The 12627-nt window shown below is 47.4% G+C and overlaps 1 protein-coding gene across 3 annotated transcripts in view; it reads left to right on the top strand.

Annotated features, from left to right (window-relative positions):
- Positions 1 to 12264, top strand: part of Pxylp1 (2-phosphoxylose phosphatase 1) — a 67726-nt gene extending 55462 nt beyond the window's left edge. For all 3 annotated transcript variants that reach the window (XM_005366675.3, XM_026789024.1, XM_026789023.1), the window contains exons 5-6: positions 4803 to 4942; positions 7786 to 12264. In XM_005366675.3, the coding sequence (XP_005366732.1) occupies positions 4803 to 4942; positions 7786 to 8723 (1078 nt within the window). In that variant the 3' untranslated portion in view covers positions 8724 to 12264. The remainder of the gene's footprint in view (positions 1 to 4802; positions 4943 to 7785) is intronic.
- The last annotated feature ends 363 nt before the right edge of the window (positions 12265 to 12627 follow it).

The following is a 12627-nucleotide window of genomic DNA, read 5'->3' as shown; positions in this document are numbered from 1 at the left end:
ACTCCGGGAGCCAGCAGGCAGGCTATCCCACTCCGGGAGCCAGCAGGCAGGCTATCCCACTCCGGGAGCCAGCAGGCAGGCTATCCCACTCCGGGGAGCCACTTAACACGCCAGGTCTCATTCTCCCTGGTCAGTCCCAGCAAGTGGAAGCCAGCCCAGGTGAGCATTTTAGCAGAGAAAGAAGAGAAGGCAATGGAGGAAAAACCAGAACGGAAAAGACTTTGGTAGCGCACTTGGGCCTGAGCCAGCAACCCAACCCAGCTCAGGGTAGTGGCTTAGCTAGGGTTTTATTGCTGTGAAAGAGATACCATGACCACAGCAACTCCTAAAAAGGTAAACATTTAACTGGGGCTGGCTTACAGTTCAGTGGTTTCTCCTTTGTCGTCATGGTGGAAAGCATGCCAGCACACAGGCAGACACGGTGCTGGGGGAGCCAGGAGTTCTACATCTGGATCAGCAGGCAGCAGGAAGAGAGTGAACCATTAGGTCCGGCTTGAGCTTCTGAAACCTCAGAGCCCTCCAGTGACACACTTCTTCCAACAAGCCACACCTACTACTCCAACAAGGCCACACCTCTTAATAGTGCCGCTCCCTATGGGTCTATGGGGGCCGTTTTCACTCAGATCACTGTAGGTCACCCTTGGCTATGCTACTTCCGGCTTACTCTCCATGCTTGGGCACTGTTGCCCAACGAATGGTCTCCTCTCTCCAGGAGATACACAGGCAGCTTTACCCTACGTAGAGCACTTAAGATGAGAGGGTGCCCCCCCTCCAGTCTCCTTCCTTCTGCCATAGCCTCTGTTATTCCGTTCATTCTCTCTGTGTCTCTGTCTCCCGGACACCCGCACTTAGTGTTCTTGTGTGGTGTGTTTCCCCAGGCTGAAATGGAAGCTCCCTCCCCGATTCAGAGATTTCTCTTACTCCTGTCCATTGCTCTTACCACCCAAGTACCTAGTACAGATATTTGTTATTACCTGAGAGACTGACAGAGAATGGCCTCAGAGACTGAGGGGTGAGGGTGAGGTGGGAGGGGTGAGCTGCAGGAGGGGGGGGGGATGAGAACGAGGAGGCACATTGCTGATAGTGCTGTCCCTCCCAGGAGCCATGGACACTGGAGAAAGGTTATGGCCCAGCTCCAGCATTGCCTCTGAGATTTCTCCAAACTCTGGGGGCTGTCTCCTGAGGGGTTGCTGTCTGGTTTGCGCTTAGGGACATTGGCATGCTGGTTTATTTGAGCATCTTTAGCATGCGGCATCAGATGAGACTAGAATGTTCTCAAGCTGAACCTGTGGTGAGAGGAAAGTAGACAAGTGGTCATATCGAGTTACACAGAAAGGCCCAGATAAGCGCGCCCCGGAGAAAGTACATCCGGGTTGTCTTTTTATAAGCTTGTTTTGTTGACATAGGCAGCCAGCCATTCTTTAGTCTGCTAAGTTTTTAGATGTGGTATGAATCTCTACTGGTTTCCAGCCAGGCAAGCTTTTCAAATTGTGCTTCCTAGTAGTAGCACTGCCGCCGTGGCTCCGGTAACCGTCCCTGCAGAACCCAGATCACAGCTGAAACAGCCTGTGTCCTCTTGTGTGTGACTGGCCACAGGATCCCACCGTGAGCACTGTAGCATAAGTATACTTGAATGGTGCATATAATAATATATATAAGAACTCTAAGAACTTAAAATAATATTTTTTATTGTCTCAGTTGTCAGCACAAACGCAGAGTCCCAAGCAGGCCACCGTCATGAGTTATGCTGAGGAGAAATACATTCTTGGGGTAGTCAGGACAAGGCCAGACATTGTGGCAGAGAGATGGAAGATGCCTCACCCTAAACAAGGAGGCTTACATCTTCCTTGTGTGAAGGAGGATTCTTGCCACTCAGCCCCTTCTAGCCATTCAAGGGGAGGTTCCTTCTAGGCTGTTGTTTCCTCCACTTTGTAGAGATGTCTCCACAGCTGACCCAGGTTGCTGCTGTGCTGAAACAGCTGCCTGAGAAAAGAGCCGAGCAGGAAGGTGCCGAAACCTGGGAATGGTATGCATATGTTAGCAGTGGGTTCTAAACAAGTTACCAAGAAGAAATAATAGAATTTGGTATACAGTTCTAGCCTTACCTCACACCTTTGTTTTAATATTTCCATCAAAATCTACATATTTAATAACTGCTGTGGTGATATAATATCCAATATTCTGGGTCAAGGAAGATGATGGACATGGTATTTTCACAATACATCTAAGAATGGGACATGTCACAGTTGAATTCACTCCCACGTGTTTTGGAGCATCTATCAGATAAGCTCCAGGATACAGGGATGAAGCAGGATACAGGGATGAAGAATCTACCATAAATGCTCTGGGATACAGGGATGGAGTGGGATACAGGGATGAAGCATCTACCAGATACCCTCTGGGACACAGGGATGGAGCATCTACTTGATATACTCCAGGATACAGGGTTGGAACTAGGGATGAGGGATGCAGGCCTGGGCAGTGGGATTCAGGTAAGATTCTAAAGACTCAGCTCCCTAGTCCTCCTACCATGAAAAAGACAAGCCATTAGTTATCTGTCCTGTGAATGTTTTTCTTCCACGAACCTTCATATTTCCAACCTGTTAGAAAACGTAACGCAGGGGCTGGAGAGATGGCTCAGCGGTTAAGAGCATTGCCTGCTCTTCCAAAGGTCCTGAGTTCAATTCCCAGCAACCGCATGGTGGCTCACAACCATCTGTAATGAGGTCTGGTGCCCTCTTCTGGCCTTCAGGCATGCACGCAGGAAGAATATTGTATACATAATAAATAAATAATTTAAAAAAATCTTTAAAAAAAAAAAAAGAAAACGTAACGCAGGGGCTGGGGTGTGATTTGGTGGTAGAGCATGTGTTACATGCTTAAGCACAGTCAAGGCTCAGGGTTCAATCTCCAGTGCTGGAATACAGAAAAAAAGAAAGGAAGTTGTAACGAATACCATTAGATAGCACAGCGTCATTAAGCAGATGCCCCAAGAACCCGGAACATCTCAACACATTCAGTGGTGAAAATCCATTTCTAAAATTGGCAGCCATGTGTTTTCAGTGCCTCAGAAGTCACCAACTTGAAAGAATGGTCCAGAACAGGAGATTTGAATCGCATTGATGGATAGCCTTTGTTGATGTGAATTCATGTTGACAGCCGTGTTGTGGGCCTGGACATTTTATTTCCTAGTTTATAAAACATTTATGTGCTCAGCCTCGGGCAGAATAAATTGCACTCTGTGTTTATGAGACCTAGTTCCCTGCAGCTATCCTGGGGGCTCTATTAGACTCTACTGCATGTCTAGATTAGCAGACTCTAATTTTAAAACATTGTTTTTAAAAGATGGAATTTTTCAGCTCTCTACTTCTGAGAGATGTAAATCGATTTTGGCATCAGTTTTAAAAATATTTCCAAAGTTTATTGGGCTTTCAGACAGTGGGGTTTGCCATTAGAACCGTTTATCTGCTGCTTTCATGTGAATTTGCATGCAGTTTGCTTGCCAATGGCCCTATCTGCCCACATCTCTTCAGTTGGAAAGTGTGGACACACTCGTGGGCCATCTCACTATTCAGAGAAAAGGTGTGTGCATTCACAGGTCTTTTAGTGATGCAGAGAAAAAGTGTGCTACTCATAGGTCCTATCATTATCTAGGGAATTGTGTATTAGTGATGGAATAGGTACAGTGTGCTTGTCCTTACCTTATATACTCTGTGACAGAAGCAGATAATCTCACATCTCACTAGCTTTTCTTAGCATTCATTACCACTTAGATTAAGTGAGATATTTTATGTGCAACATGCATAATGGTCTGTAGAGGGTTGTAGAGATAGTCATTGTTATCTTATTCAGTTAATGATTCCCTAAAGAGACATGTTTCCAGAGGTTGGGAACAGTGAGGATTAGGCAGATCTCCCATGCGGACATATAAAAGGGTGGAGATGGGAAAGGAGGAGCGTGCTGTATGCTGGGCAGAGGAAGATGGCCGACTCTGTGTACGTAGAACATAGTGTCAGAAGGAAGGAGGTCTCTGCGAGGGGCCCCAAAGCACAGGGACAGCTGTGCACACCCCTTTCCAGAAGGTGGTGATGTGAACAGGCTGAGGGGTGAGAGGGGAGAAGGGCAGGGTAGACTGAGGAAGACTAATAAGTAAGGGGCCTGCAGCCATGCAGGCCAGGCTGTCTAAGGTCAGAATCCAGGGAGTGGCTGTGTGAAGATGGAGGAGAGATGAGGAAACAGTAGGTGGGAGAATCTACAGGACTTGACAAGGGTCAGGGTAGGAAAGGAAGAAAACCAGGACAGCTTCTTGCCTACCACGTGACCCAGAAGCAGCAGGATGTGGGGCATGCTGGCGGAGGACAATGCCAAATCCCAGAGTATCAGATTCGGCAGAGGTTGAGTACTCAATGACCTCCATTGTGTCGCTAGGTACCCATGGTCAAGTCGGGATGAGACTGTACCTTTGTAAAGACTTGTTTTCCCTTCATTGTTGATTATTTTTGGTTTCTGCCTTCATGTGTGCCTATGCACTGTGGAGCCAGAAGAGGGCATTGGACGCCCTGGGACTAGAGTTAGAGATGATTGCAAGCTGCCCACATGGGTGCTGGAAATCAAACCCATGTCCTCTGGAAGAGCAGCTTCTGAGTCATTTGTCTGGCACAGAAACTGAAACTGTAAAATTGCTGAGCCCCAGAACCTGTTGTGGGAGGCAGCAGAGGCCATGACACACACGGGTTTAGATGTGCTGATGTTTGACCACTCTGGAGTGTTCTAACCGCTGCTTCTCTGTGTTGTCCCTTTAGGAAGCCATATCACCCTAAACTAGAAGCTTTCGTTAGTCACATGTCGAAAGGACCAGGAGCCTCTTTTGAAAGCCCCTTAAATTCCCTGCCTCTTTACCCTAACCATCCTCTCTGTGAAATGGGAGAGCTCACACAGACAGGTATGTACGACCGCCTGATCCCGTCCCTCACACATGCGCCTCGGTTCCTGTGCATTCGGGATGATATGTAAAGGTCTGTGGGACACCGAGAGGCCATACATGTTACCAGTTAGCTGTGTGGGGTCCCGGCAATGATCAAATAAAAATTGGGAGTAGGTGGGAAGCTTTCTCCGGATTGGTAGTCCTGGGCCCTAAGTGCCCAGAGCCCAGACACTGGTATGGCAAACACAGATGTTTTTATCCCAAAGCCTGAAAAACTATGAACTTAACTGCTCTGGGCTTGATCCCCAGCAACCCCAACACTTGACAGGCACTGGAGTCCTCGGCTTCCAGCTGTAGTGATCGGCAGCAGCAAAGCCAGCGGACAGTGCATTGCTGCTGCAAACGATGCCTTCAAGGCTTAGAACTCATCAGCCACTTGGGGTGCTAGGACTCCCGCCCTACCGTGACCGTGTTACAGTGGTCACGCCTAGGGTGTCTGAAATCTCCAGACCCTTAAGCCCTAGCAGCTCCCTGAAACTTTCCAGCAACCTTGGCCCCCAGTTTCTAGCCTGTGACTCTTACAGTCTGTTTCTTCCTCTCTCCACCCTGTCTTACCTGCTCTCGGTTCCTCAGCTGTACCCCCACTGCAGTTGCCACGGCCTGGGGGCTGTGCTGCCACCTTGGCCACTGCCACTGCTCCTTCTGCAGTGATAAAGAGTGAGCGCAGACAGAGGAAGACCATTCAGAGGCCTTTGATTGGTGCCCAGTGCAGCAGCACGAGGGGGCCGTGCGGAGGTGTCTCCCAGCTGATTAGACAATCAAGCTAAAGCCAGCAAAAAGATATGGCAAACATGTTCACACACACACACACACACACACACACACACACACACGTGAAGGAATATTTGCACCAGTTACAGGCCTTCCAAAACCAGAGCAGGCTGCCCTCAGCTGTGTTTGTAGGGGTCCCCTGAAGCTGCTCAAGTGTCCTCAGGGCGACTGAAGTGTCCAAAGCAGCCAGACTGCCATGAGGGTCATCTGGACAGTCACCAGGAAGGGGGTACATGTTTGGCAGTACCCTGCTCCAGGCTGCCAGGCGAAGGACGAGCCTATCAGACAGCCTGCCCCTAGATTTTAGTCATTCACAGAGGACATTAAAAGAATGTTTGGAATAAACTTAATAAAGACCCAACAAAAGCGCAGCATAGAACTAGACGATTTTAATAGCATCTGATGGTGTTTAACATTGCACAATAGTGCTTACACTCCTGTCTCAGTGCCCTAGACTCTCCCTAGGTTGGTCCTCTGATCTGACTCATATGGACTGGTACCTCAAGGAACTCAGAGGCCCCAGGGTATCTAATGAAACATCTGCTTTCTTAAAATTGAGAACAACTTGACAGGCTAGATGGCTGTCATGGGTAATCCCTGGGTCCCGTGGGGTGGAAGGAGAGCCAGCTCCTGCCGTCCTCTGACCTCCATGTGCACACATGTGCACACCAACTAAAAAGGAAAAGTAGTCTTTCTTGTTACAGAAGCATCACTGTTCATGAGCATAAGTTACAAAAGACTACAAATCAGAAGAAAGCACCACAGTCACCTAAGACACAGACGACAGGGAGGTGACTCAGTGGTTATGAGCACTGGCTGCTCTTGCACAGGATCCAGGTTCAATTTGGTTTCCAGCACCCATATGTAGGATCGCAACCATCTAGTTCCAGGGCATCCGACACCTTCTTCTGATTTCCTTGGACATTGGTGCACATACATACATGCAGGCAAATATGTACATAAAAATAAGAATACATTTTAGGAAAAATGATTAAAAAAGAAACAGACCCTTAATGCTAACCTTTCTTCCTGCGCACATGCAGTGGTGTCTTGGTGAAACCCGCCCTTCCCTATCCCATCTTGTTACGTAGGAATATATCAGGAGGTAGACAAGATGGCTCACCAGGTAAAGGTGCCTGCCTCATTTGGGGATGGAACTCTCCAGACCATTTGGACACCTGGACATAAATGACGTAACTGGTCACACTGCCTGGGTGTAGTTCATGTCCTCACACTTCCACCCATTACTGCAGTGGTGTCCCTCACCTTCTGCAGGCCTGGGGGCAAGCCTGCTGGTTTCCTTCTCCCCTGCTTGCAGATAAAGCTTTCTCATTTCTTTAAAAAGTTCATTCCTTGCTGTCCTCCAGTGGTCCAAAGCCAAGACAGTGTTGAAGGAAACCGGAAGTCTTGTTTCTACCCACTTCCCGCCCATCTCACTTCTCTGCCCTCCTTCTCTGGATGCAGTCCCCACTGGCTTGTCGTGCGTCCGGCAGAAGCTTCTTTATGCAAAATGCAGGAGACTGTGAACACGTGCTCGTGCTCTTCCTTCCTTCTCATTTAAAAGGAGCATAATAAATGCACCGTTTTTCATTTGCTCCTTAAATACCGTCTGGATATCTGGAATTGTGGAGTACGAGCTGGTTGGCTGAGCTTGGAAAGGCCCTGCAAGGCCAGACAGAATGCCCCAGAGGTTAACAGAGGGCCTTCGGTTGGGCATTCTAATGGAAACAGGGTCAAGGAGGGACTGTCCCAACACTAAGTAGACTGTTAGACAGATTTCTCTGTAGCCTTCCCTGCCTGAGGACTGCTGTGTCCCTGGGCAGTGTGCATACACCTGCCCTCGGGTATATGCAAATTAGAGCCAGTGGGTAGGGAGGTTGTGACAAAGGCAGGCCTCCACACCCCATCTTTCTGGAAAACCCTTCCCATAACTTCTGCTGCTGTCAAACACACCAGAGAAGGGTGCTGGCCCTTCGTGGCCCTTTTGTTAAACTTTAGTAAGAAGGATTCTGTGTCCTCTGGTGTTGCAGGAGTTGTGCAGCATCTGCAGAACGGCCAGTTGCTGAGGGACATCTATCTGAGGAAACACAAACTTCTGCCGAACAACTGGTCCTCAGAGCATCTTTACCTGGAGACCACTGGGAAGAGCCGCACCCTGCAGAGCGGGCTGGCCTTACTCTATGGCTTCCTCCCAGATTTTGACTGGAAGAAAATTTATTTCAAGCACCAGCCAAGTGCCCTATTCTGTTCTGGAAGCTGCTACTGCCCACTGAGAAACCAGTATCTAGAGAAGGAGCAGCGACGGCAGTACCTCCTACGCCTGAAGAACAACGACCTGGAGCGGACCTACGGGGAGATGGCCAAGATCGTGGACATCCCCACCAAGCAGCTGCGGGCGGCCAACCCCATTGACTCCATGCTCTGCCACTTTTGCCACAACGTCAGCTTCCCCTGCAGCAGAGGTGGCTGCCTGGGCATGGAGCACTTCAAGGTGATCAAGACGCACCAGATAGAAGATGAGCGTGAGAGGCACGAAAAGCCCCTGTACTTTGGGTATTCGCTCCTCGGGGCCCACCCCATCCTGAACCAGACGGTCAACCGGATGCAGCGAGCCGCCGCAGGCTGGACCCATGAGCTGTTCACCCTCTATTCTGCTCATGATGTCACTCTGTCACCAGTCCTCAGTGCCTTGGGGCTTTTGGAAGCCAGGTTCCCAAGGTTCGCCGCCAGGCTGATCTTTGAGCTCTGGCAAGACCGTCAAAAGCCCAGTGAACATTCCGTCCGGATTCTTTATAATGGGGCCGATGTCACCTTCCACACCTCTTTCTGCCATGACTTCCACAAGCGTTCTCCCAAGCCCATGTGTCCTCTTGAGAACTTGGTTCGCTTTGTCAAAAGGGATATGTTCGTCGCCCTGGATGGCAGTAGTACTAATTATTATGATGCATGTCATGGGCAAGGGGCCTAAAGTATTTAGCCCAGCTCTGTTCTCTTGCTGGTTCTGTCTGTTGCTAAATCATGGTTGGAGATCTAATGGATGCAGGTTATGTTGGGTGATCATGCCTGTGGTTTCGGACAAACAGGAAGCACATAACAGTATGTCCCTATGTTGCGAAATTACCAGTTCACAGAGGGAAGAGGGTCCATTATCATAGCTGTGAGTGGTCTAGAATGCTAGCATCAGGTTCAGTACTCAAAGCTGCCAATCCAAGCTGATACATGTTTTGGCCTGCCATGGAACCAGCAAACCTCTGCCAAAATCTTCTTGTTCTTGAACACTTACCTTAACCTTGTTGAGCGGAAAATGTTCCCAAAGTTATGAGTTCAAGTGGGGTGACAGCCTTTTTATGAAGGAACTGGAAGGTTGGTATCTTAGACTCTGTAGACCTAAGGTCACACGGGGGCATTGTCACATCTCAGCTGTGCTCTGGGGACATGGCGACACATAAATGGGTGTGTGTGTGTGTGTGTGTGTGTGTGTGACTGTGTTTGTGTTCCACGGGTCAAACAGAATAGGTGGCAGCCAGCTGTGACTCACGGACTGTGTTTGCTGACCCTTGATCTATAAAAAAACAAAACCAAACCCAGCCTGTTACAGTTGCACTTCCGGCACTTTGGGAAACAGCTGAATGCCAAGTTGTTTAGCAGGTCCTTTGTTAGCTTCTGCCAGAAACACAGAATTGGGTCACTATCTGACATGGTGACAAAGTCAAGGGGAAATAAACGGGGTCAGAGGGCTCATAGGAAATGATACAATACTTGATGCTCATGGTGATTGTGGCACAACATAGCTTTAAGTGTGTTCCAGATCTTGTCCGCGATAGTCTGTTGGCTTCATATGCTGGAATTTTTGTATTCCATTTAGTATTTTTATAGTCTAGGAGAATATTTTCTGAGACCGGTTTTAGATGTGTTCTTATCCCTGTAGGAATATTCGATTTGCTGCACCTGCTTAGTGGTTGGGAGGAGGCCAAAAGCCGAATTGGGGCGCTTTTTTTCCCCTTCCAAAAAATAAATCACTAATGGCTCATTCCCTTTGACAAGCTGGAAAACTGGGTCCATTTTTGAACCATTTTCGTCAGTTTCGAATGCCGAATTCCAATTGATTTTTAAAGAGGTTTCTAGAAAAAAACAACTTTGTTACTCGATAGTTAAATGATCTTTCTAAAATATTTTCTATGTCAGGCACAATTACAGCTCACTCCTTGGTTTCTAGGACAATGGTGCTAGTTTGTTTTGAGGACCTGGCCCGTGCACGTGGGGTTCTCCAGCATCTGGCATTCCAGCCCTTTCTCTTCCTTCTTGTCTGGTGTTGCATTTGAACACGTTTTGTTTGTAGAAATAAAGATTTTGAAGAATTCTTAGCCTATACAACTCATGTGTGTCTGAGTCGTTCAAGTTCTTTGCAAGGGAGAAACGGTGTTTTTAAAGTCTACTTTCACTGCTTTATTTAGTGCTGAAAATTCTGAGCTCGTATTTCCCCCTCTATCTCTTATTAAAGCCTATTCGGGTTTCTCTCACCCACTTGCAAATTGTCAGATTTAAAACTGTTAAACATAGCCCGAAGGTTTAAAAATAAAAGGGGGAATTTTAAGAATACCAATTCATGGTATATGTTGGTAAGAGTGTTTTGGGTAAGAGCCGACAGCAAAATGTATAGGTGAAGGTTTACCTTCTAAGACATTGGCAACACAGAGCACAGAGTTCTGAACCCCTCATTCCCCAGCAGATTAATTCTAATACAAAATATACAAGAGCATCCCAGACCTTGGATTCTTGGAAGTGATCTCATAGCATCACTCACGACAGACCTGGAACAGCCCATGGATATGTTAGCTTCATATTTTTATTGTAATATTAATAGATTCTGGAAAATAATCCTGAACAACAACCTCCAAAGTGAAGTTGCCCTATCGGGAAGGAGTCGCAGCTTCAGCTTCAGCCTCAGTTTCTCCCACTGTGCTCTCTCCACATACTTGAGACAGTTGGTGTGTGTAGGCTTTTCCACCACACCCGAGGGATTGCAGGTGTGTGTAGGCTTTTCAACCACACCCGAGGGATCGCAGGTGTGTGTAGGCTTTTCAACCACACACTGGGAGCAGCCGATTCTGCAGCTGGATGCATTCCGGGTCTGTCCTGAGCTATGCACCTATGGTGTCAGACCTTTCAGTACCCAAAACTCAGTTGAGTAACTGTACTCCAGTTGCTAGGATTTCCCTGTGCCTCTGACCAACTAGCCGTGAACTTAGGTCTACCCACCCATCCCTTGGGCTTAATTTGCTCAAGCCCTCACAGAGCTTCAGGGAAACACCATTCTATTACCAGGGATAGCGTAGAGGAAATGCATGCGGTGTGGGGAGACCACAGAGCTCCCAATACTGTCCTGCTGGGCCACGCTCCATTAACTTCCTAGATGCCCCTGCCCAGCTCTCCAAACCCTGTCCTTTGGGTTTTTATGATGATTTAATTGCATAGACGTAATTGATTATATCTTTGGCTATTGGTGATCAATATGACTTTTGGCCCTTCCCATCTCTGAAGATTGGGGGATGGGGCTGAAAGCTCCACCCCTGGTTATGCCTTGGTCTTTCCACTGGACAGCCTTCATCTTGGGACTTCCTGAGGTTACCTGAGGCATGCAAAAGAAATCATTTTAAAAGGATTTTATAGGGAAATGGACAAGCGTCAGATGTCACAATATCACATCCTCTGGAGACCCCACTGTAAGCCACTGGACAGTTATCTCTCTGAAATTCTCTACAGGAATGCACAAATAATGAATAATTTAGAAACAAACTCTCTTGTCCCAGAACTTGCTTATAAGGGTATAGTTTTAGGGGGCGGGCAGATTGTTCAGAGGTTAAGAGTACTTGCTGATCTTCCACAAGACCTAGATTCAATTCCAAGCACCCACATGGTGGGTCACAGTTCTGGTTCTGGGGATTGAACTCCTGACCTCCGTGGGCAGCAGGCACACAAATGGTGCGCATACCTACTGGCAAAACACTAAAATTGATAAATCTAATAAATTTTAAAGAATATAAATGTTTTTAATTGCTTCTTTTAGCAACAACTTGGAAGTTTTTCTTTAATTTCTTCAACAGTGCTTGTCTTGGAGATATTTCTGTCTTGGGATGTGTAGCTAGAGACAGACAGCTTTTTATAGAATACAGGTTAGACTAGTATATTTTATATAAAGAATATCAAATTAAATTTTATAGAACATAGATACTCTCTTTAAGAATACATTTCATTTTATCTCTGTGATGTGTGTGTGCACGTGTGCATTGTGTGACTACAGATTCAAGAGTGTCATGACATAGACGTTTTTAGCCTTTGAAAAAATGTTCTTACTTGAGAATTTCATATAACACATTTTGAACCTATGCAGCCTGTTCTCCACCTCCTTCCAGATCCGTTCTCACCTCCCTACCCACCCAACTTCAACTTTGTAGGCTGTATTATGTGTGTGGTCCCCCTTCTCCCTATCTCTGTCTCTCTGCCCCCTCTACTGCCTCTCTTCCCTTCACCTCCCTCCCTCCCTTCCTCCCTCCCTTTCTCCCTTCCTCTCCCTTCCTCTTCCTCCCCAACTTCTCTCTTATAGCCTCACTGTATTGGCCAGGCTGATGTCAAACTTGTAATCCTCCTGCCTCAATGTCAGTGCTTGTGAGCAGACATTACCACACACAGAGGGCTGAGCATTCTTTGTCAAGCTCCACTTTGAACAGAATTAAAGAACTTGCTTATAGGCTATTAGAGTTTGTTTGTTTGTTTGTTTAGTGCCAGGAATTGAACTCAGGGCATGACCTATGCTAGGCCAGCACTCTACCACTGAGCTACACCTCCAATCCTGTTTCTCTTCTAAGAGAGGG

Source organism: Microtus ochrogaster, unplaced genomic scaffold, assembly GCF_000317375.1.
Source record: "Microtus ochrogaster isolate Prairie Vole_2 unplaced genomic scaffold, MicOch1.0 UNK12, whole genome shotgun sequence".
Classification (NCBI taxonomy): domain Eukaryota; kingdom Metazoa; phylum Chordata; class Mammalia; order Rodentia; family Cricetidae; genus Microtus; species Microtus ochrogaster.
The sequence above is the reverse complement of the archived record's forward strand: the minus strand, read 5'-3'. Positions and strand labels throughout refer to the sequence as shown.